Source organism: Capricornis sumatraensis, chromosome X, assembly GCF_032405125.1.
Source record: "Capricornis sumatraensis isolate serow.1 chromosome X, serow.2, whole genome shotgun sequence".
Taxonomy (NCBI): domain Eukaryota; kingdom Metazoa; phylum Chordata; class Mammalia; order Artiodactyla; family Bovidae; genus Capricornis; species Capricornis sumatraensis.
This window is the reverse complement of record NC_091092.1, coordinates 107493050-107518758: the sequence shown is the minus strand read 5'-3', so window position 1 is coordinate 107518758 and position 25709 is coordinate 107493050. Positions and strand designations below refer to the sequence as shown.

Here is a 25709-nt window from a genome sequence, read left to right as displayed (position 1 = left end):
ATAAACTGCTTTCTTCCAGCTACTATACTTGGGTAAGTATTTTCATGATAAAAATATATGATTCTCTTTGATAAAAATAAAAAATGTTAAGTTGTATATCTTTAAAATTCATGATCTCATTTATACTCTCTTCTTCAACATAGATTCAGCTGAAAAATCCAAGCTTGAAAAGCTTAGTTTATAGTGCCACAATTGTCGGAAGAGATGCCAGTGACTTCTCCCTCTCCCAAGCAGGGAACACTGTGACAATTTCTGCAAAGTAAGTGTGTTGTTTTTTTTTTTTTTTCTTTTAATTTTGTTTCATTGAATACATCAACCCTAGAGATTTAATTACATAAGAATGGGCTGGATTTATTTTTAATAGCTATGTATATGTAATGAAAAGATAACCATTGCTGATATAGATAAATTATTTATATGTTAGTGAGATTTCTCAACAATTTTATGAAAACAATTCTAACAATATAAAGGAGCTGCTTTTCATGTATGTGTTTATTTTAGTTTATTTTGCATCCATATGGTCCATAGAAAATAACTCTTTTAAGTTCTTTATGTACTACAATTCTGTTTCCTGTAGGAAACTGGAACCAGTGTGTGCTATATATATATATTTAGTTGTTTCTAATTATAGAAGCACTATATGCTCATTGTAAAAAAATTAGAAGCTATGAAAATATGAAGAAAAATAAAAGTAAAAGCTAGTAATTTTACCTCAAAGATACCCCCAGTGTTGTCATTTTTCTCTATCCCTTTATAATCATTGTATATCAGTGTTTGTTGTATACATACATGCATACACTCTCCCACATTGTGGTGATAGTCTGAAAAGTCTAATTTTTACTTGATTCTATTCACATGATACTTGTTTAATGTTTCTACTACTAGTCCATTCCCCAAAATAAGGAACAAATGAAACCCTCAGAGAATAGTCTTAAGAAATTAAATGAGCATAATATGTGACTCCTCTTGGATCAACAAATCCTAATTCATATGCCAATAAGTGTTAATGATGACAGATACTCTTATTATATTCATATAATACTAGGATGATGTGAGAATAGCTATGTCAGTATCACAAGGGTTGACAAATATAATAACCACTAATGGACTTAAGCCAGTCTTGAATTTTAGTCATTGCCTTTGTATTCAATTATTTTTTTCCTTGTGCAAAACAATAGATCATAACTACTAATTATCCTTTTGGTTATCTTTCTGATTTTTGAACTATATATTAACCTGAATTACTTTTCATATTATAGTCTTTATTCTAGTGTGTTAAACACAGAAATAATTGGAAGGGGCAGCCAGTTTTAATTGTATTAATATGCAAAGAAATCCAGTTGCTATACTGCCCTTGGCTGATGTCATTAGCCACTGTTGGTTTTCTTCAGTTGCTGCTCCATGCTAAGGAGTATATAATTTATAAAATATGACTATTAATCATTGGGACTACATCCAAATTGAATTAAATATGAGAAAAACATTTATTCACTTATCTGTATCTATATTATAAATCAAATCCCAGAATAAAGCTCCTTGTAAAAACATCCCAGTCATCTTCCAAATTATACTTCTTATATATCTGTTATAAAACACAATGTTAGTAATAGTAGTTCTTTTGGACGTTGTCAGAGTACCATTGTCTTCCCTCAGTACTTTGATCATTGAGATCTATTCTCTGCCCTTCAAATAGGATGCTAATAAGTGAGTGGTGGTGGTGGTTTAGTCGCTTAGTCATATTCGACTCTTGCAACCCCATTGACTGTAGCCCGCCAGGCTCCTCTGTCCATGGGATTCTCCAGGCAAGAATAATGGAGTGGGTTGTGATTCCCTTCTTCAAATAAGTGGATAATAAGTAATAATAAGTGAAAAGAATTAAGGTCCCCACCCTACCCCACCCTTTGTTCTTTCATAAACCTAATAGCCTGTTCCAGTGTTTCAAAGTTCTCATTATGTGAAAATTCTTTCTAACAACCACACTAGACCTATGATGTTTTAGGTTAAAACCATTTTTTTTGGCTGTGCTCTACAGCTTACAGTATCCTCATTCCCTGACAAGGGATCAAACTTAGGTCACAACAAAACCTATAAAATATACACTTTTAGTACCTTTTCATGTCTAACCATCCTGGCAACCGTATTAGTGTCCCCCTTTTACAAAAGAAGACACTGGGCATAGAGACATTAAATTACTTACCCAATTTTCCCTGTTCTTAAATTGTGAAATAGGGATTAAAAACCAGCCAGTCTAAACCCAGAGTTAAGACTCTTTTTAACTGACACCTGTACATACTGTGTGTGTGTTTATGTATATCATATTCATACAAAGCCCTTGGCATTCAAAGAAAATATAGCATTAACTGTTTGTAAGAAATCCTACAGATCCATAACATATAATCGCATCAATATTTTGACCATATTTGACATGTACATATATTCTTGTTGTCAATTTCTTTATCTTTTTAAGTCAAAATTTAACTTGCACCTGCTTTAACAATTCAGCTATGTGGGGAAGTTTAACGTGCAAAGAAGTCCTTCTTGCCTGATATTCCCATCTCTAGAGATGCACTTCTTGAGTGCATACTTTTAACTCTTTCAGCTATGTCTAATTTTAATTCTTCCAATGATTATCTCCATAAATATAAATAATCTGTATATCCTGCCAATATTTTTATTTTATCAACCTCAGAAATAGTGTCTTGACATATGGCATAATATTGACATAATATTTGATGATGTTGCTTACTTACCCCTCTAGATGTATCACCCTCCCACTAAACATCACTATTTTTATCTTTTATTCATTACTGTTCCAAGAGTAAAAATGTGTTTTGTAAATATTTTCTTTGTATACTATCAGTAGATACAAAGTATCTTTTGACTCCGTTTTAGTTGAGAAAAATTAACAAATTCTAAAAAAATATGTAAAACCTTTCCTTCAAGTGTATCGCTTCCTTTTGTTCTTATTTGGGCTGATTGCTTTCTAGACCTACTAAAAAGCTGTCAGTATTGGACACTCTGTATTTCTCTTTGGATAGAAACTAATGTATTTCTCTTTCTTAGTGTACTCACTTCTTTACTAAAAAAAAAAAAACTTCCTTTATTAAACCATCTAATAAAAAGTATAGGAGAGGTAAATTTGCCAAAATTTTTATTTTTAAGCATGTTTTTTGACTACCCTTACACTTGATTTAAATTTTGCATCATGTATTTTTCTGAGTTTTTCCTTATAGGTTGAGATCATTGTTCCACTTGCCTCATAGTATTCAGTTTTTGTGATACTGTAATTTCTACTATAATTCTGCTTTCCCACACCCCTGGATATTTTTAGGATCTTCCACTGTGTTCTGATATTGTTCCAGAATGAATCAAAAAGGATCTTTTATTCACTGACTGGGAGCACAGTGAGTCCTTTCATTATGAGGGTTTTTTTTTTTTAATAAGTTTTGGAAAATGCTCTTAAATTACTTTTCATCATTTTCTCTTCTCCATTTTCTCTGTTTTCATTTTCCAGCCTTTGGTTGTTGGATGCTGTTAACTGGATTCTCTATGTATCCTATCTCATTACTCATTTTTCAGCTCAGTGTTTTTTCTCTCTTGATCAACATGCCCTCATTTCTAACTGTTTCCTTTAGGAGACAGACAAATAGGTAGGTAGATAGATAATTCCATATATATATATATATATATATATATATATATATATATATGTAAGAATACTTTGTTTTTTATTGGGTATCTATTTCATAGCATCCCATTGTTAAATTGGAGTTACAATATCTTCATAAATGTCTCTGACTTTTATATTCTGACTTTCATGTTCTCATCTATTACCTATATTATTTTTATTTTCTTTGAGGTCATTTGGTATGATTTTTCATCTTGGTCTCAGTGTTTCATGTTGAAGGATTTATTAAAATGACTTGTGATATTTGTTTATTCATTTATTTGTAATAATATGGCAATATAAAAGTAAATTGTGATTCTGTATATGGACAGGTTTGTAAATTGGCCAACTTCATTTTAGGGTAAAAACAATTTTGCTTTTATGTCCAGTTGCCTGACATCATACACTGACCTTCGGAAGAGTAGGGTTGTCTGAAACTCATTTTGCCCTCCATTTACATAGGTATTTCTGGAAATGGCTTCTCCAGGAGTCTATAGGCAGCTTTGTTTCTGTTATTATTAGCCTCTATACAGATTCTCATCGATGGTTTCCTTCAACTAGTAGCTTAAAAAACAAATTTTTATTATAATCTTAATGAGATTTATCTTAGAGAGAGAGACAGTGAATCTGAGTTTCAGATGCCAGTGTGGCCTAGAACCTTTTTATCATGTCATTTGACAATTAAATACTGGGCTTAAATAGTGAAACATATAGATTTTATATCAAGCTTCATTTTTCTAATTTGGAAAATGGAGATCAGAATATTTGCCTATAGTGTTCAGTAATAAATGTAGTTATATAGGGACAGCACCTAGTACTGTAACTGGAACTTAGAGGAAGCAGTCAGTAAGTATTTGCATCCCTCTTCTAAATTTGAAGTACTATGATTCATAGATGAAAATATATCAAAACTACTCACAAAGGTTTATAATCTGGCAGAGTGTCACACAAGCAAATACATAATAAGGATGTAATTTGATAGTTGTTTTATTTATCCTGTGTGTATAAAGTGAGAGGAAAATGGGGAAAAATGAAGCACCTCTGTGTTCTTAGGAAGGATTCCCAGAAAATGTAATGCTTAATTCTCAATGTATATGAAAACCAGATATTCACTTCTACAGGTGCATTTCAGTTTGTAGGTTTCAATGCCATTTTTAAGTGTTTTTAAAAATAACTTTTTAGCTAGACTAATTTCAAAGCTTTGGTTTTTACACAGAGGATTCAGAAAATATTTTATTTAAAAAATCTGTAGGTTTATCTTATCATATATTATATAATTATCTATGTTGCACCACATCCTATCTTAGAATCTGTCTAAATCATGATTAATAATAGTTTTTTTCTGCCAGTTGTGAATTTAAATTCCCTGAGATATGATTTATATAGAAAAGATTAAATGGCTGTACCAGCTTATAAGCAAACATTTCTGCATCTGACTTGATGACTTTATTTAGCTATAATCATAGAGTGACTGTCATAAAAGTGAAAGTATACTTTTAGAAAACCATTCTGTTTCTTTTTTCCTCATTATTCTCATTGAGCCATCTGGGCACTGACATTGATGTGTCATATAGTTATTCCCCATCTCTTCCAAAAGCCAAGTTGAAGTAGTTGATGAGGTACATGTAATATCAAGGGGACTTTTTTTTTTTTAAATGAGGGGTAGGCCATTGGAAGAAAAAGAAAATAAATGGTAAGACAATTAAGATAAAGTCCATAATTATGATCCACATGTCTGGAGACCTAAGACGTACACCTGAAGTGGACAACCAACTTGATTCTGAACTTTCTAACACACATAGAAAGGCCCTGGTCATTTACATGCTTAAATCTGTCTACAAACTTTATAAAAGGAATATCTATACTCAAGAGAAGCTCAAAATCTTGATGGTCCTAAAACCAGCCGTGGGCTTCACAAACAGGATACTATACTTTTAAATGTTTCATAAAAGTTAAGTATAGTTCCATAAATTTATTTACTAAGTGCATGTTCTTTAGATTCTTTCTATTTATTTATTTATTTTTGACTATGCTGAGTCTTTGTTGTGGTGCCTGAGCTGTCTCTACTTGCGGCCAGCAGGAGCTACTATCTAAGTTGTGGTGCACAGGCTTCTCATTCGGGTGGCCTCTTTTATCGAGGAGCACAGGCTCTAGGGCACATGGGCTTAGTAGTTGCAGCATGCACAGAGTTGCTCCATGACATGTACAGTCTTAGTTCCCTGACTGGGGATTGAGCCTGCATTCCCTGCATTGCAAGGCGGATTCTTATCCACTGGACCACCATGGAAGTCCCATAGATTATGGTCATTCTTGAACTCCTTTTTTCATCATCTTCCACAGAGAGCCAATCCATTACCTAGCCTTACTGATTTTGCACAGTTTATCTTAAATTTGGCATCCTTCCCTTTATCTACCTCTTTCAAGCTAATCTAATGTACCTTTAAAAAGTTGAAAGGTTGAATGGTTCCATGAAGACCTACCAGACCTGTTAGAACTAACACCCAAAAAAGATGTCCTTTTCATTAGAGGGGACTGGAATGCAAAAATAGGAAGTCAAGAAACACCTGTAATAACAGGTAAATTTAGCTTTGGAGTACAGAATGCAGCAGGGCAAAGGCTAATAGAGTTTTGCCAAGAGAATGAACGCACTGGTCATAGCAACACCGTCTTCCAACAACACAAGAGAAGACTCTATACATAGACATCACCAGATGGCTAACACTGAAATCAGATTGATTATATTCTTTGAAGCCAAAGATGGAGAATCTCTATACAGTTAGCAAAAACAAGATAGGGAGCTGACTGTGGCTCAGATCATGAACTCCTTATTGCCAAATTCAGACTTAAATTGAAGAAAGTAGGGAAAACCACTAGACCATTAAGGAATGACCTAAATCAAATCCCTTATGATTATACAGTAGAAGTGAGAGATAGATTTAAGGGACTGGATCTGATAGAGTGCCTGATGAACTATGGACGGAGGTTCGTGACATTGTACAGGAGACAGGGATCAAGACCATCCCCAAGAGAAAGAAATGCAAAGAAGAAAAATGGCTGTCTGAGGAGGCCTACAAATAACATTGAAAGGAAGAGAAGCAAAAAGCAAAGGAGAAAAGGGAAGATATACCCATTTGAATGCAGAGTTCCAAAGAATAACAAGGAGAGATAAGAAAGCCTTCCTCAGTGATCAATGCAAAGAAATAGAGGAAAACAACAGAATGGGAAAGGCTAGAGATCTCTTCAAGAAAATTAGAGATACCAAGGGAACATTTCATGCAAAGATGGGCTCGATAAAGGACAGAAAGGGTATGGACCTAACAGAAGCAGAAGATATTAAGAAGAGGTGGCAAGAATACACAGAAGAACTGTACAAAAAAGATCTTCACAACCCAGATGATCACGATGGTGTGATCACTCACCTAGAGCCAGACGTCCTGGAATGTGAAGTCAAGTGGGCCTTAGAAAGCATTACTATGAACAAAGCTAGTGGAGGTGATGGAATTCCAGTTGAGCTATTTCAAATCCTAAAAGATGATGCTATGAAAGTGCTGCACTCAATACGTTAGCAAATTTGGAAAACTCAGCAGTGGTCAGAGGACTGGAAAAGGTCAGTTTTCACTCCAATCCCTAAGAAAGGCAGTGCCAAAGAATGCTCAATCTATTGCACAGTTGCACTCATCTCACACACTAGTAAAGTAATGCTCAAAATTCTGCAAGCCAGGCTTCAGCAATACGTGAACTTGAACTTCCAGCTGTTCAAGCTGGTTTTAGAAAAGGCAGAGGAACCAGAGATGAAATTGCCAACATCTGCTGGATCATCGAAAATGCAAGCGAGTTCCAGAAAAACATCTATTTCTGCTTTATTGACTATGTCAAAGCCTTTGACTCTGTGGATCACAATAAACTGGAAAATTCTGAAAGAGATGGGAATACCAGACCACCTGACCTGCCTCTTGAGAAACCTGTATGCAGGTCAAGAAGCAACAGTTAGAACAGGACATGGAAGAACAGAGTGGTTCCAAATAGGAAAAGGATTATGTCAAGGCTGTATATTGTCACCCTGTTTATTTAACTTCTATGCAGAGTACATCATGAGAAACGCTGGGCTGGAAGAAGCTCAAGCTGGAATCAAGATTGCTGGGAGAAATATCAATAACTTCAGATATGCAGATGACACCACCCTTACGGCAGAAAGTGAAGAAGAACTAAAGAGCTTCTTGATGAAAGTGAAAGAGGAGGGTGAAAAAGTTGACTTAAAGCTCAACTTTCAGAAACCTAAAATCATGGCATCCGGTCCCATCACTTCATGGCAAATAAATGGGGAAACAGTGGAAACAGTGTCAGACTTTATTTTTGGAGGCTCCAAAATCACTGCAGATGGTGATTGCAGCCATGAAATTAAAAGACACTTACTCCTTGGAATGAAAGTTATGACCAACCTAGACAACATATTAAAAAGCAGAGACATTACTTTGCCAACAAAGGTTTGTCTAGTCAAGGCTATGGTTTTTCCAGAGGTCATTTATGGATGTGAGAGTTGGACTATAAAGAAAGCTGAGCACGGAAGAATTGATGCTTTTGGACTGTGGTGTTGAAGAAGACTCTTGAGAGTCCCTTGGACTGTGAGGAGATCCCACAAATCCATCCCTAAGGAGATCAGTTCTGGGTGTTCATTGGAAGGACTGATGTTCAAGCTGAAACTCCAATACTTTGGCCACCTGATGCGAAGAGCTGACTCATTTGAAAAGACCCTGATGCTGGGAAATATTGAGGGCAGGAGGAGAAGGGGATGACAGAGGATGAGATGGTTGGATGGCGGCATCACCAATTCAATGGACATGAGTTTGGGTAAACTCTAGGAGTTGGTGATGGACAGGGAGGCCTGGTGTGCTGTGGTTCATGGGGTCACAAGAATCAGACACAACTGAGCAATTGAATTGAAATGATCACCTTTAAACTAGCCTGCTACAATTGATTCCTAAAAGGGTTCTCTGCAGTCCATCCTTTATATTAGACTAGCAATAATGTTTTTAATGTAAATTTGGTCATGCTACTCTTTGGCTTAAAATATTCTAATAGCTTCCCTCACCATTATGATATTGACCGAATATCTCAACATAGGCCATGTGGCCTTTCATGGCTGGCTCTTAACCACATCTTGTATCACTAACACCTTTGCTCTCTAAGCTTCAACACCACTGGCCTTTGATAGATTATTTAAAATCATCAGAATTCCTCATACTAGAGTGCTTGGATGCCTTCTTTCATCCCATGCAAATCCTACCTAACTCATTGTCATTCTCCATATCTTACCTAACATATCACTTCCTCTGACCCTTCAGACTATATCACACTCTATTACATGCCCTTATATCACTTCATAGCACATACATAGTTTGTTTTCACATTTATTTTATGATGATGTAATTAATGTCTGCCATGTCATATAAAATGAAAGATCCAGGAGTTCAGGAATACTCTGTGTGTGTGTGTGTGTGTGTGTGTGTTTTTTTTTTTTTTTTTTCTAATTATCCGCCAAACCTAAAACAAAGTCTGGAACATTATAAATTTTAATTGAACATATGGCTTTACCTAGTAATGAATTTTTGAATATCTACAAAAATCCTAAACCACAGGTATCCTAACACAGAGTTTGAAAAACACCCAGAAGAAGATGTCAAGATCAAATATTCTCTTTTCAGTTAAATTTAAGTACATGAGCTTTTTAGTAGTCATGAAAATGTCATGAATATGTCATGAAAATGTCCTTTTGCAGTAGTTGAGATTAGTGATATTATATCTGAATAAATTTCTCCCATTCCTGCTAGTTCTGAGTTGTAATTTTCCCTAAAAATCAATTTTGAGAATATTTTAATTGATTTTGAAAGTCCTCCATTCACATTACTCTATGCTGCACCCTGAGCTTGCATATTCAAAAGAGATTCTTCAAAGATTCTGGGGAAGTTAAGCCATAGTGTAATGCTGAGAGAAGCTATTGCCATTTCTGTTCCCAACTGTGTGTATCCTAAGGAAAAATGACAGATCATGGTTTGTGCAAAGAATAACTGTGATATGATGGATAGTGCTGCTGTTGCTGCTGCTGCTGCTAAGTCACTTCAGTCATGTCTGACTGTGTCACCCCATAGATGGCAGCCCACCAGGCTCCCCCGTCCCTGGGATTCTCCAGGCAAGAACATGGAGTGGCTTGCCATTTGCTTCTCCAGTGCATGAAAGTGAAAAGTGAAAGTGAAGTCGCTCAGTCATGTCCGACTTAGCGACCCCATGGACTGCAGCCCATGAGGCTCCTCCAACCATGGGTTTTTCCAGGCAAGAGTACTGGAGTTGGGTGCCATTGCCTTCTCCATGTATAGTGCTAACTATGCTAAAAGTCAGAGAAAAAGCAAAGATAAAAGTCTCCAAGGTTTACCACCTACAGCTATGGAAAAGTAAGGCGGAAAGATTCAGCCGGTAAAGAAACATTGAGCCCATTTTTCATTCGGAGAGCTCATTACTTACATGAACAGTGAAAGCAAAAGTTACCAGAGGGGCAGATCTCCATGCCCCTTATGCAGAGTGGTGCCAAAACAAAAGGGGCCAGAAGACTGCACCATGCGTGGGAGGACACCTGTTGCTGACAGTCAGTTTCATGCTGCAGTTAAGCAGTTTTCTAGCCTGTAACTCTATGCTGGAGGGGGCTACGCGGAGTCAGTGGCAAACTGTCTGCTGACAGACTCTCAGGGAAGATAGAGAGGCAAATGAGAAATGTTCTTGTTGCAGTTTTTCCTGAAACTCCATGCTCTCATGTTATGGGAGGATCACAGAACTTTCTGGCAACACTTACAGCCACTGCAGTTAAACTTTGCATATTTGTGGCCTGTGTGATTATGCAAGATTGCCAGGGTGCCATGGCTTAGTCATTCCCCTAAAAACTGAGAAATAAAGTTTCCAAGTCTGTACGTAGATTCTTTAACTGTTTTACAATGGTTTAAACTAGAAAGTTGAAGATTAAAGGAGATACATGTTTTCTTTATTCTTTCCTTTAATTTTGTCTTTCAAATAAAAGTCATGCTACTTATATGCAGTTATTTTGATTTGAGGTTTGAATTTTATTTTCAACCACAGTTTGAAGTATTTTTTTTGAACTTGTCTTTCTCATTTTTCCTCCAAGTAATCAAAAGTCATTGATGTAACTAAGAATGTGCCTAGCCAGTAACCCAGAATGTCCTATAAAATTCACATAAAAATGCATACATGATTTCCTGTGGCTAACTCCTAGAAAATCAAATACTCGGTAGATTATATATGCATTTGGAAGTTAACTTTAGGTTTTACAGACTGGATCAATATGTTTTGACTAACAGCAATAACTAGATTATAGGCTTTCTAAAATCTGCAACAATCTTTAATTTTACTGTAGAAGTGAGTATTTTACAGGGTGTGTGTACTAGGTATATGATCTTCACTGGATAGATGCTTGTTGTCTTTTTTCATTACAGTAGTTTTTGTTTTTGTTTTTGTTTTTTACCTTTTGTTAAATAGAAACCAAATTACTATCACTCTGAAATTTACCAGTCGCTTCCTCCATCCTGCTGAAGCTTCACTGCTATTAATTTCAAGACCTAAGAATGGAATAGGAGGTACTATGATGACTTTTGCTCTCAAGGGTGAAGTCCTCAATTTTAAAACCATCGTAAGTAAATCTTACCTCTTTTATGATATATTTTTTGCTTCTCTTCTCAAGCCATGGAGTGTTCCAAGTACAGCTGTTCTTCCAAGTTTTATCCCCTGGCAGCTCTTGTTCTTTGAGATCATATGCATATGCAGACACAGATGTGTACTTACTTACATTTGTGCAGTTTTTGGTTTCTGTATCTCTGATATTTTTGCTTTGATACTCTTTCTTTGGAAATAAGTCTCAATTTTATAACAGAAATTGAAAGGACTTGTGCTTTAAATTTTTGGTTTTGTTTATTAATTTTATATGCAATGTTTAAACATTACTTTCAATTTACAGTTATTACAAAATATTGGTTATATTCCCTTTGTTGTACAATGCATCCCTGGACCTATCTTACACCCAAGAGATTGTACCTTCCACCCCTACATGGCCCCTCCCCACTGTCATCACTGGTAACCATTAATTTGTTCTCTGTATCTGTGAGGCTGTTTCCTTTTTTTTTATATTATATTCACTAGTTTGTTGCATTTTTTAGATCTCACATATAAGTGATATTATGCAGTATTTGTCTCTTTCTGACTTATTTCACTTAGCATAATGCCCCTAATGCCTTACCATAATACATCCTGCCGCTTCTAAGTTGCTTCAGTTGTGTCCAACTCTTTGCAAACACTTGGACCATAGCCTGCCAGGTCCTCTTTCCATGGGATTCTCTAGGCAAGAATATTCGAGCAGTTGCCATGCCCTCCTCCAGGGGATCTTCCCTACCCAAGGATCAGATTTGCATCTCTTGTATCTTCTGCATTTGCAATTGGGTTCATTACCACTAGCACCACCTGCAAAGCCCAGGTACATCCATGTTGCTGCAAATGTCAAAAAAAAAAAAAAAAAGATAATACATATATATATATGGCTTCACAGGTGGCGCTAGTAATAAAGAATCTACCTGCCAGTGCAGGAGACACAAAAGATGTGAGTTCAGTCTCTGGGTTGGGAAAATCCTCTGGAGAAGGAAGTAGCCAGCCAGTCCAGTATTTTTGCTTTGAAAATCCCATGGACAGAGGAGCCTGGTGTGCTACAGTCCATGGAGTCGCAAAGACTTGGACACGACTAAGCAACTGAGCACACATACACTGACACACATATAAACAAATAAATATAATATATGTGTATTATACACACACACATATACACACACACACACACACACATAAACACATACACCCCACATCTTCATTATCACACACATACATCCCACATCTTCATTATCCATTCATCTGTTGATGGACACTTAGGTTGCTTCCATATCTTGGCAATTGTAAATAATGCTGCTTGAATGTTGGGGTGCATGTATTTATTCAAATTAGTATCTTCATTTTCTTTGGATATATACCCAGAGTGGAATAGCTGGATCATGTGGTAGTTCTATTTTTGGACTTTTGAGAAACCTCCATACTGCTTTCCACAGTGACTGTGGTGATTTACCTTCCCACCAATCGTAAAAGGGTACCCTTTCCTCCACATCCTCGCCAGCATTTGTTATTTGTGTTCTTTTTGATAATGGCCATTCTGACAGATGCTAGATGATATCTCATTGTGGTTTTGATATACATTTCTCTTATGATTAGCATCTTCTCATGTGCCTGTTGGCCATCTGCATTTTGAAAAGACTTGTATTGAGTACTGTTTTAAGGTTGTCTTTTTAGAATCATATTTGTGCTTTATATCAAGGAGTCATTCACTATGTGTATAGCAACTTACATGACCTTCTGCCATGGAGACTTGTGATTTAAGTTAAAGCACTCCCTGGGCCTATGTCTGTTTTTTGTTTGAATTAAGGTTTGGTGATTGACATAGCAAAGAAAATGTTTCTGTTTCTGATAGGAACAGTTATCCATTTATCTTTAGGGTACTCTGGAGCAAATCCATTACAAAGATAATGCTAAGACCAGCATTTAGTGAGAGGTAATCATGTTCCAGTCAGAGTTCGAAAGTGTTACTACCTCAAAGGATGGGGGAGAAGGATTTTTAAATCTCTGTAAAATAGTTGTGATATTGTTATGATTGACTTTGTGTAGTCATTAGTTTGTCTACATATTATTTTCTACCTTGGCTGTATGGCAAAGAAGTATATTTATGTTGCCAGATTTTCATATGGATTATGAAAAATCATAGGTGTGCAGTGGCTTGAGTGGGAGGTAAAGAGAATGACTCTAGAAGGCCACTTTGTGTGAGGAGAGCATTAAGACACTCACCTGGACAGAATGGCTTATTCAATAAGGACACCCGGAACAGAAAGCACATGTTTGATTGTCACTGAGATACTATTGTGATCTTCTGATTTCCTCCTGAATTCTTACATTTCCCAACACTCTCACACAAATTCTCTGTAAAAAACATTGCTTTGCCACGTGTGTTTAAGAGACATGGATGGATGGTGTTAGCCTGTCATTATCATGGCTCTGGGGCAGAAAAGCTGACACTTGGACCTTATATGATCTCTGTTTACTTCTCCATTTGGCCACTCATGGTCTTAGACATCAGGAAATAATTGGATAATAATGGAGAAATAAGGTAAGATCCTGATTAGTCTAGAGGTGTGGAATTCCTAAAATCTTTTCTTTCATGGAAGTCTTGAGTAATTTAAGTTTTATATTTGTGCTTTTATTACAGTAAAAATATATCAATACAGCCACTGCATTAGAAACACAGGCATGCCACAGTCACACATGTTCCAACACAGATATCACAGATATTCTTGCACTCACACACCAGTGTGCACATGTGCACACACACCTGCCTCTTCTTTATGTCATGTGTATTCGGGGTACACACACACACACACACACACACACACACATATATATATATATATATGATGGATTAATTTGCAAATATAAAATCATGCTCAGTCATGAACAAAATGATTTTTAAGGAAATAAATTTAGGAGACAGTATTGTGACAAATCATTCAGTTGTTAGCATAGTGCTATGGATCAGTGATGAGGTAAATCTATTTCTATTTTTTCCCACTCAGATTTGGCAGTATAATGTTTATATAAATTAATTTCTGAAATGTTTAAATGGACAGGTTTTTAGATACTTTAAGCCTATATTTTATAGTTGAGGATATTCTTTTTTGTTATTATCATATATTATGTTTTATTTCTTTTTTACCTTAGGAAACTATAAAATGCAAATCCCCATGTTATAAATGGAAAGAAGTTACTGTGAAAGTTAAAAATCCCTTCCAAGCTTCTGGGGACTTCAAGTAAGTTATTGTTTTGGTATAAATTCATTGCAATTAGCCATATCCAGTCTTAAGAGAAGTTATGTAGTTTTCTTAAATGTGAACTGTTTTGAGGAGAAATTTTGCATATTTATATTACTATAAATGTATCAGCATCAGCAGATAAAATAGAACAAATAATGAAGGTAAATCAGTTTTCCTTGAAATGCTGTTTCATCTCTACAAAGCTAATGCTGATTGTGTCAAACTTATTAATTTTGCCAATAAGCTTTATCTTTATTGAAATGTATAGTTCTTTCAATTTCTTAAAATTTATAAGTAATAGACTTTTAAACTTATAATTTCTTCCTGTTAATTTCCAAAAGTGAAATGTTGATTCAAGCAGAAAATTTATTTTCACCTAAAGCATCATGATTAATTAAAACTGCACATCACATGTTCATTTGTACATCTTTAGATTTAACAACAACAACAAAATATATTTGGAATAAAAAGACAATAAAATGCTTAAGTTTTATTCAAGGTCCCAAATAGAAAATATCTTTCTATATATTTACATGTTGAGGGAGAAGATGGAAAATTGTACCTTATTGTTGTTGTTTAGCTGCTAACTCGTGTCCCACTCTTCTGCGACCCCATAGACTGTAGCCAGCCAGGCTCCCCTGACCATGGGATTTCCCAGGCAAGAATACTGGAGTGGGTTGCCATTTCCTTTACCAGGGAATCTTCCTGTCCCAGGGATTAAATCAGTGTTTCATGCATTGGCAGGTGGATTCTTTATCACTGAGTTATCTGGAAAGCCCTTAATGATACCTTGTGCTGTGCTTAGTCGCTCAGTCGTGTCCGACTCTTTGCGACCCTGTGGAATGTAGCCTGCCAGGTTTCTCTGTCCATGGGGATTCTTCAGGCAAGAGTACTGGAGTGGCTTGCCATGCCCTCCTCCATACCTTACATACTCCTTAAATTATGAACGCTGTTTCTACCAACTTTAAAAGTCAAATTCTTACAATATTTGTGTTGCTTGGAAATTGTATGTATGCTTATTATATTAGTATTTGATAATTTTCAGTTTTTAAATTACTATATGTCTAGGATTTTGGTAATTTCTTATTAACAGTATCATTTATTATTGAGAAAACAAAAATGCTTTTGTTAAAAGTTATTGGTGAATTTATGGTTCCCACATTCAGTGAGGGAGAATTTTATTTACTGTAATTTTATTAAAATGTTTATCAGAATGTAAGGAACAAAAAAAATATCAGAATATATGGCATTAATCCAGTATTAAAATATACCCTTAATGAACCAAATGACTGACTGCAGTTCCTCAGAGAAAATTAAGATCAAATATGTTATCTCTTATTCTAGTGGTAGAATTGAAAGAAAATCCCAAATTTCCTAGCATTGGTAGAATATTATAATTGTATGTTTCTCAAAAAAATAAAATGTCATTGTTATTTTATGGTTTGTGTGCGTGCATGCGTGCTAAGTCACTTCAGTCATGTCCTACTCTTTAGGACCCTATGGACTGTAGCCTGCCAGGCTCCTCTGTCTGTGTGATTCTCTAGGCAGAACTACTAGAGTGGGTAGCCATGCCCTCCTCCAAGGAATTTTCCTGTCCCAGGAATCAAACCTGTGGCTCCTACATTGCAGGTAGAATGTTTACCGCTGAGCCATCAGAGAAGCCAATTTTATGATTTATCTCAGATGTAATTAAAATTGTTACTTCTTGTGAGGAATACATGGTTTGGTAGAGGACAAGATTATTTGTTGGAGTCTTTTGACTCCTTCATCTCTTACATGAATGTGGCCCTCAAACTTAGGTAATAGTCATATAAATCATGAAAATTTAAGGCCACTCACAAAATCTGTAAAATCAATATTTTATGGTAAACATACATTACTTTTAAAGATAAAATGCAATAAAAGAGAATGAGAGGAAATTTAATGCCAAATAATTCACATAGACTATTTTAATGTTATAAACAATAAAACAAGTGACCAAGTTTTTCATATTGCTTACAAAAATGATCAGAATTTTATTATGAATAATCTTATATTAAATGTATTTTCAAATAAAATTTAAAATTTCAGAAAAGTTTCCAAAAAATTGTATGCAGCACAGTGACCAGATTTGATCCTACTTTATCAAAATTTAACAACACTTTTAACAAAAAAGGTGACCCAGTCTAAATTTAAACATTTATTTTTTATTGAGATATGCTTGATATACAATATTATATATTCAGAAATACAATATAGTGATTCACAATTTTTAAAGGTAATGCTCCATATATAGTTATTATAAAATATTGGCTCTATTCTCTGTGCTGTAAAACATATACTTATAGGTTACTTACACATGGTAGTTTACATTTCTTAATCCCCTATCCAGTGTAGATTTAACAGAGATAGAATTAGCTCTCACACCTCTGTGTACCAGATCTGAAATTCCTCTTTGGCAGAATACAAGTATTTCATGCTGTATAATGCTTTTTTTACATGTTGTAAAGTTTGGTTTACTAATATTTGGTTGAAGATTTTGCATTTATAACCACAGGATTTACTTTCTTTTCTTGTGATGTATTTATCTGTTTTTTATATCACCAATAATAGCTTTAGAGAAAGATTTGGGAAGTGGTCCTTTCCATTCTATTTTTGGGGAGAATTTGTGAAGGATTGGTATTAATTCTTTTAATGTTTGCTAGAATTCACAGCTGAAGCCATCTGTCTCTGAGCTTTGTTTTGTGGGAACTTTAGTTTATTACTGATTCCATCTCTTTACTTGTTATGGCTTAATCAGATTTTCTGTTTCTTCTTGAATCGGTTTGGTCGTTTGTGCCACTCTAGGAATTTGTACATTTCTTCTAAATTATCTAAGTTGTTGGCATGGAATTTTACATAGCATTCCCTTATAATCCTTGTTTTTTTCTTTTTTTTTTATGCAAAAGCAGTTGTGATAGCCCTTCTTCCATCCCTTATTTTAGTAATTTGATTTTTCTCTGCTTTATTCTTGATCAGTATAGGTAAAGATTTGTTAATTTTCTTGATATTTTCAAAGACCCTTCTAGTTTCTTTGATATTTTCTATTATTTTTCTTTATTTAAAAACATTTGTGGTATAATTGATATGCAAAAAACTGTACATTTAAAGTATATAATTTGATGAGTTTGTATGTATACATGTACCATGATGCTACCACAACAATTAAAGCAATAAGCATACTTATCACTTCCAAAAGTTTCCTTGTATTCCTTTTTTCTTTTTTATGTTAAGAATTCTTTACATGAGAATTGCAGTCTTAACAAATGTTTTAGATAGAGCACAATACCACGTTGTTAGGTCTTCCCTGTTGGCTCAGCAGTAAAGAATCCACCTGCCAGTGTAGCAGATACAGGTTTGGGAAGATCCCCTGGAGGAGGAAATGACTATCCGCTCTAGTATTCTTGCCTGGAAAATCCTGCTGGACAGAGTAGCCTGGTGGGCTACAGTCCATAGGGTCACAAAGAGTTGGACATGACTGAAGTGACTTAGCACACAGGCATGCGTGATTAATGATGTTAACCATCTTTTCATGTGCCTTTGGCCATCTGTATGTCTTCTTTGGAAAGTGTGTATTCAGGTCTTTTGCGAGTTTTTAATCAGATTGTTTGTTTCTTTGCTACAGAGTTGTGTGAGATTGTTATATTTTGGATATTAGCTCCTTATCTGATAATTGATTCGCAAATATTTTCTCCCATTCAGAAGGTTGCCTTTTATATTTTGTTGATGATTTCCTTTGCTGTGCAGAAGCTTTATATTTTGATGCAGTCCCACTTTATTTTTGCTTTTGTTGCTTTTACTTCTGGTGTCAAGACTCAAAATACCACTAAGACCTATATCAAGGAGTTTACATAAGCATGTGTTTTCTTCTAGGAGTTTTATAGTTTTAGGTCTTATGCTCTGATCTTTAATCTATTTTTGAGTAATTTTTGTGTATGGTATAAAATAGTGGTCTAGTTTCATTCTTTTACATGTGGCTGATTTGTTTTCCCAGCACCACTTACTGAAGAAACTGTCCTTACCCTCTTGTATATTTTTGGCTCCTTTGTTGTAAATTAATTTATCATATATGTGTGGATTTATTTCTCAGCTCTCTATTCTGTTCCATTGATCTAAGTGTCTGTTTTTGCGCAAATATCATACTGTTTTAATTGCTATAGCTTGATATTATTTGAGATCGGAGAGTGTGACACTTCCAGCTATGTTCACTCATCTCATTTTTCCAATGTTTTTTCTTTTCTTTTTTCCTCTCTTTTGGCTTATTTCATTAAACATTTGTTGATGCATTTAATTGTGTACCATATATGTATGTGATTGTTCATTTTTCTTTATTCATTTTTCTCTCTGCTCTTCAGACTGCATAATTTCTATCAGTCTTGAAGTTTGTTAATTCTTCTTTTTGCTACCAATTCAAATCTCCTGAGCCCCTCTAGTGATTTTTTTAAATCTGTTATTGTAGTTTACAAATCCAGAATTTCCATTTGGTTCTTTTTTATTAATTTCATCATCATGCTTTCCTTTACTTCTTTAGTCATAGTTTCCTTAGTTTTTAAAGACATTTACAATGGCTATTTTGAGTTGGTTTTCTGTTAAATATGATAGCTGATCACTCTATCAAGCAACTTTTCTTGCATACCTCTTTTATTGTTTCTTTGCTTGTTTCATAATTTTTATGTTGGAAACTGGACATTTTTGAAAATACATTGAATTCTGGTCTCATGTCCCACATGATTTTTAGTGTTGTTTGCTTGTTTAATTTTTTACTACCTGGCTGGCTTATTTTAAAGATGTTTACTCCCCCTTCCCCTCAAAAAAATGCCCCACATACATAGTGTGAACCTTCTAATATTGCTTCTAGGGGATACAGTCTTAACTATGCCCACAATCACTCTTGGATAATTATGATTTTGGCATAGCTTTCTTTGACCATGCCTTTCTGTGTCCACACTTAGCTATTAAATTTCCCTGATTTGAATTCTGTGGAAGGCATAAATTGCTCCTCAGACTAATTCAATCAAAGCCAGCTCCTTTGAAATAATAGTCCCTTAGGTCAATGTTTGAGTTGTATTCTTTCTCCACAAGGGCTCCTCTCACTTGTCTCTTTCCCCAGTTTTCTCCAACAAACTAGCAGGGTTCCTCCTAATTGCCTTTCACCACAACTGCACTAGTTTTAAGAACACCCTTGGGTTTATCTTCACTTGTTTTCGAAAATGAAATCAGGTCCTTTGTGAAGAGATTAAAAGCTATATGTCTTAAGGTCAGCTTCTCCCTCTAGGTAAAATTTCTGAGCCATGACTGTGTTGGTAGAAAGTGGGACAGTGGCAAACTTTTCTTGAAGTAACACCCCGATATTAGGACCTGAATGCTAGATGGGGTGGGGGGAAGTAGTTTCAGGTCTTCCTGGTTTGCTTCTCCCAGCATAGAACCACACTTTGTAAGCTAGGGCAGTGGTGATTTCACATCCATGCAGAGCTTATGGTCCATGATTGGGTACTGGGCAGAAGAAGGAAGCCTCTTGGCTCCTCTCAGCTGCATTTGCCTGAACATAGCCTCAGCAACATGTACTTGGGGCAGGATGAGAAATGTTAATGTCATACATCTCTCAGAAAGATGGTTCTCCACCTGGGAGCTAGGAAACTGTGTCCTCTGTCCGTAGCTGTACTAGTCTGGAGTAGAGTTTCTTTCTTAATTGGGTGGGGAAGAAGGAGGGAGTGAGTAGTCTTGGTTCAAATGCCACAGACTACATCTTCTCTTTTTTATTGATTGATTTATTATTTTTGCCTGTGCTGGGTCTTCGTTGCTTTGTTATGTGGGCTTTCTCTAGTTGCAGTGAGTGGGGGCTGCTCTCTTGTTGTGGTGTGTGGGCTTCTTATTGCAGTGGCTTCTCTTGTTGCAGAGCATGGGCTCTAGGGCATGTCAGCTTCAGTAGTTGTGATGCAGGGGCTTAGTTGCCCAGCGGCATGTGGAATCTTCCTGGACAAGGGATTGAACTCGTGTCCCCTGCATTAGCAGGTAGATTCTTTACCACTGGACCACTGGACTTCCTTACTATGGAGGGAAGTCCTACATCTTTGCTTACTGAATTTAGTAATTACTATTGAATAGTTTTTTTTTTTTTTTTAATTGGCTGTATCCCTTTAAGATCATTTCCAGAGAGTTTAAATAGTTGGTTTCTATATTTGAACTCATTTTTCTGGAAAGTCATCCATGGAGCTCTCATGCTGTTATGCTGAGAGCAGTGTTTGATCTAAGTTCTATTTTGTCTGTTATTAGTATAGCCAATCCAGTTCTCTTTTTGTTACTGATTACATGGTATTTATTATTCTTCTTTTGTTCCCAATCTGGTTGTGACTTTGAACCAATGTTTGTCTTTTTTCTAGTCTATTTTTTTTTCCATTTAGTCCATCTCTGCCTTTTGATTAGAGTGTTAATCCCATTACACTTAATATAATCTCTGATACAGTACAGTTTAGTGTGCCTTTAAAAATTTCATTTCTTTTACTATATGTTTTCTAAATTTTTTCTCCATAGTCATCCTGAAGATTATAATTAGCATGTTAATTTAAACAGTCTAGTTCATATTGACACTAACTTAATTTTACTGTAAAGTTAGAAATTTCGCTTCAGTGTATCTCCTTTTCCTAGCCTCTTGTTAGTGCTATTATTGTTATACTCATTACATCTTTATAAGTTATAAGCCCATAAAATAGTTTTATATTTATTGTCTGACACTGTTTATTTTAAATCAGAAAGGACAACAAAAAGGGTACATTGCAAATAAAGTACATTTATAATTTGTTTTATAGAGTTGCCTGTGTAGTTAACTGTATGTATGCTTTTTATTTCATCATGTGGTTTACAGTTCATTTCGAGTGTCCTTTTACTTTAGCCTAAGGGAATTCTTATAGTATTTTTTGTAGGATAGGTCTGTTAACAATGAATTCTTTCATTTTTTTTTATTTGGTAATATTTTAATTTCTCCTTAATTTCTGAAGGATAGTTTTGCTGTATATAGTATACTTTATTGATAATTGTTCAGCATGCTGTATACATCATCCCATTGCATTTTGTTCTTTAGGTTTTAAATGGGAATTTAATTCTTAATCTTATTGAGGAGCAACATAGGTGTTGAGTCAGTTGTCTTCTGCTTCTTACTGTGTCTTGGCCTCTCAATGACTTGACTTTTATTGTCTAGTTATGGACCACCTTGAATTTATCCTTCACAGAATATTTTGTACTTCTTAGATGTGTAAATTAATATTTTTATCAAATTTTGAAAGTTTTCCTCATTTGTTTCTTCACATTTTCTGTCTGCCTCTTTTTTTTTTTTTTTTCTCTTGTCTTTTGGGATTCTGATTAGGCTTAAGTTTGGCTGTCTGATTGTGTCCCGTGGTTCTCTGAGGCTCTGTTAATTTGTCTTCATTCTTTTTTCTTTCCATTGTTTAGAAGTAATCATTTTATTTGACCTATCTTCAAGTGTACTGGTTCTTTTGTCACTTCAAACCTGCAGTTGAGTCCCTCTACTGCTTTTTTTTACTTCAGGTATTGTACTTTCTAAGTCCAGAATTTATAATTAGTTCTTTCGTATAGTTTCTCTGTACTGATATTCTTTACTTGGTGAGACGTAATTGTCTCTGTCACTAGAGAAGAGAATGGCAAAACAACAAACTGGGTAGAATTCTTAAAGAGATGGGAATACCAGACCACCTTACCTGACTCCTGAGAAATATGTATGCAGGTCAAGAAGCAACAGTTAGAACTGGACATGGAACAAAGGACTGGTTCCAAATTGGGAAAGGAGTACGTCAAGGCTGTATAGTCTCACCTTGTTTATTTTACTTATATGCCAGGCTAGATAAATCAGCTGCAATCAAGATTGCTGGGAGTAACATCACCAACTTCAGATATGCAGATGATACCTCTCTGAGGGCAAAAAGTGAAGAGGAACTAAAGAGCCTCTTGATGAGTGTGACAATGGAAAGTCAAAAAGCTGGCTTAAAACTCAACATTAAAAAAACTAAGATCATGGCATCCAGTCCCAGAACTTCATGGCAAATAGATGGGGGAAAATTGAAAACAGTGACAGCTTTTATTTTCTTGGGCTCCAAAATCACTGTAGAGAGTGACTGCAGCCACAAAATTAAAAGATGCTTGCTCCTTAGAAGGAATGCTATGACAAAACTAGACAGCATAGTAAAAAGCAGAGACATCACTTTGCCAACAAAGGTCTGACTAGTCAGAGTTACAGTTTTTCCAATAGTCATGTATAGAAGTGAGAGTTGTACCATAAAGAAGGCTGAGCACCGAAGGACTGATGCTTTTGAATTGTGGTGCTGGAGAAGACTCTTGACAGTCCCTTGGACAGCAAGGAGATCAAACCAGTACATCCTAAATGAAATCAACCCTGAATATTCATTGGAAGGTCTAATGCTGAAGCTGAAGCTCCAGAGCTTTGGCCACCTGATGAGAAGAGCTGACTCATTGGAAAAGACCACGATGCTAGGAAAGATTGAGGGCAAGAGGACAAGGGGGTAACAGAAGTTGAGATGGCATCACCAACTCAGTGGATATGATTTTGAGCAAACTCCCAGAGACAGTGAAGGTGAAGGACAGGGAAGCCTGACATGTTGTAGTCCGTGGAACCATGAAGAGTTTGACATGACTTGGTGACTGAACAACAGGTCCTTGTGACTGAACAACAGGTGACTGAACTGAAGGTCCTAGACATGTTTTGGGACTCTACTGAGCTATTGCAATTTCTCCTATGGGCATCTTGTCTCCAGATCTTCCTTTTATGTTTTCTCAGGCTCTTACTTGATCCAATTGCTGTGGCAGCCTCAGGCATAATTGGTACTGATTTTTTTCAACGAACATCCTAGGAATAGTTGTTTTCCTTTGAGTCAGTTGCTTGAATTAAAGCAACACAGTGCATATTGAGTTCTTCTTGGGAGCTTTGAGACAGATTGCACGGTAACAATGATGAGGGATGGGACTTCTTTTTGAAGAGCTCCAGCCTCAGTCTATTCCTTCCTGTGGCAGCAAGACTGAGCATTTTTTACAGCTACCTTGGTTGCAAGGCAGTTCGATTTCAAGGCTACTGCAGAGCTATGGAGAGGAGGAGGGGCGTTACAACATAAAAATTACAAGGCTGCAAACCCTACTGTTCTTACCAAGGTTTGGAAGCTTTTTATTTTTTTCTTTTTGCTTTGTCTTCATTACTGCATGCGTGTGTTCTCTACTTGCAGCAAGTGGAGACTACTCTCTAGTTGCGGTGCACAGGCTGCTCATTGTGGTGGCTTCTCTTGTTGAGGAGCACAGGCTCTAGGCACACAGGCTTCAGTAGTTGAAGAATGTAGGCTCAGTAGTTGTGGCTCTCAGGCTTAGTTGTTCCCTGGAATGTGGAATCTTTGAGGACCAGGGATTGAACCTGTGTCCTTTGCATTAGCAGGTGGATTCTTAAGCACTGGAGTACCAGGGAAGTCCCTGGAAACTTTTCTTGTGCAAACACCATTCAGATTGCTGCAAGCTTTTATTTAGTTAGCTGCAATTCTGAGAAAGTTAATTTGGACAAATTTTTCCAGTGTTTTTAGTGGTTTTATATAGGTGTGAAAATGGTTATTCTAAACCATTCCCTGCTTTTGTTTTCCTAATGGCCTGGTTTTATTATTTAAAATATGGGGGGTTTTTTGTTTTGTTTTGTTTTGTTTTAGATTGGACTCATGCCTCTCACAATGTGATCTCTGAGTCAGCAAAATCACCATCACCTGGGAGCTTATTAGAAAACCAGAATCTCAGGCCCACTCTAATGCAGTTGAATCAGAATCTACATTGAACAACATCTCCAGAATATTTATTTGTACATTAATATTTAAAGCAGTACTGGTATAATTCAAGAGTGATCAGAGTTTAACTCATAGACGGGCTACTTAAAAAATATCTGAAGAGTTCAATGGAGCCCATGCCAGACTTACTAACTCAGAATTCATACAAATAGAAGCTTGGGAATCTGCATTTTGAACAAGCACTCCAGATGATAATAATGCACATTGAAATGTTAGGACCACTGATTTAGAAACTGCAGTAATCAAACAGGATCTATTTCTGTGTTAATGGCAGTTTATATTTCATTTTTAAAGTTAATATATGTATTTTGAGGGAAGTATGTTCATTGTAATTAAGCAGGGACTTTTTAAACAGAAGCATACAGAATGCTGGTTTATCTCAAAATGGAACATGTATAGTATGTGAAAAATCTAGTATTTATTATGTTGGTTTAGTCTTTTTTATTTGTGTGTCAAATACTATTATGCCTGTGATTAATTTTTAGCCAGAACAAATTATTACCAAAATAAATTGCCCAATGATTCACCATGGATTTATAGAAATATAAAGAAATGTTATAAATGTTTTCTGCCTCATAATTTTATGAAATTTAAATGAGAATTTAGTGCATAACTTTAAATATAAATTGCTCTCTGGAGAGGATTTATTCCTACATTTGCTTAACTGTAAATTTATATAAGCAATTCTGCCAGTTTGATACATAACTTTCATTATTCATAGTTTACATTTTTTACAGTTAATTTTGTCTTATTTAAAACTTTTTAGTATTTAATATTTATAAAATCCTTTACAACCCTTATATGAAGGCATCAGAAATAACAAGTTAAACCAAAAAGACAAAAACTGATACCAACATTCAAACATTAAGATATATAAATGTATTGCATTTTAGTTTGTATATGCGTGTTCATGAACGTGTGTGTATTTTTAGACTAAAATATTTGATTGATTTTATTACTGATCTATTTTCCACTATCAAGCTAATATTGTGAGATCTTAATAACTGTTAAATAATAAAGAAGATTTCTGTTAACAAATTAAGTTTAGATAAATCTGTTCTTAACAATATTGTACAGATTCAGTTCAACTCTGCAAGAAGAATTAGGCATTTCTGACATGACTCTTCATGAAATCTTTACCCTACCACTAGGGTATCATTTCCGCACTATTCTCCACTACATTGTGGGCAACCTAAGGCTTCAGTCAGTTCAGTCACTCAGTCGTGTCTG

At 35.5% G+C, this 25709-nt stretch overlaps 1 protein-coding gene across 1 annotated transcript in view; it reads left to right on the top strand.

Annotated features, from left to right (window-relative positions):
- Positions 1-25709, top strand: part of CFAP47 (cilia and flagella associated protein 47) — a 504236-nt gene that overhangs the window by 236394 nt on the left and 242133 nt on the right. The window contains exons 38-40 of the mRNA XM_068963234.1: positions 144-259; positions 11207-11357; positions 14528-14616. Of these exons, the coding sequence (XP_068819335.1) occupies positions 144-259; positions 11207-11357; positions 14528-14616 (356 nt within the window). The remainder of the gene's footprint in view (positions 1-143; positions 260-11206; positions 11358-14527; positions 14617-25709) is intronic.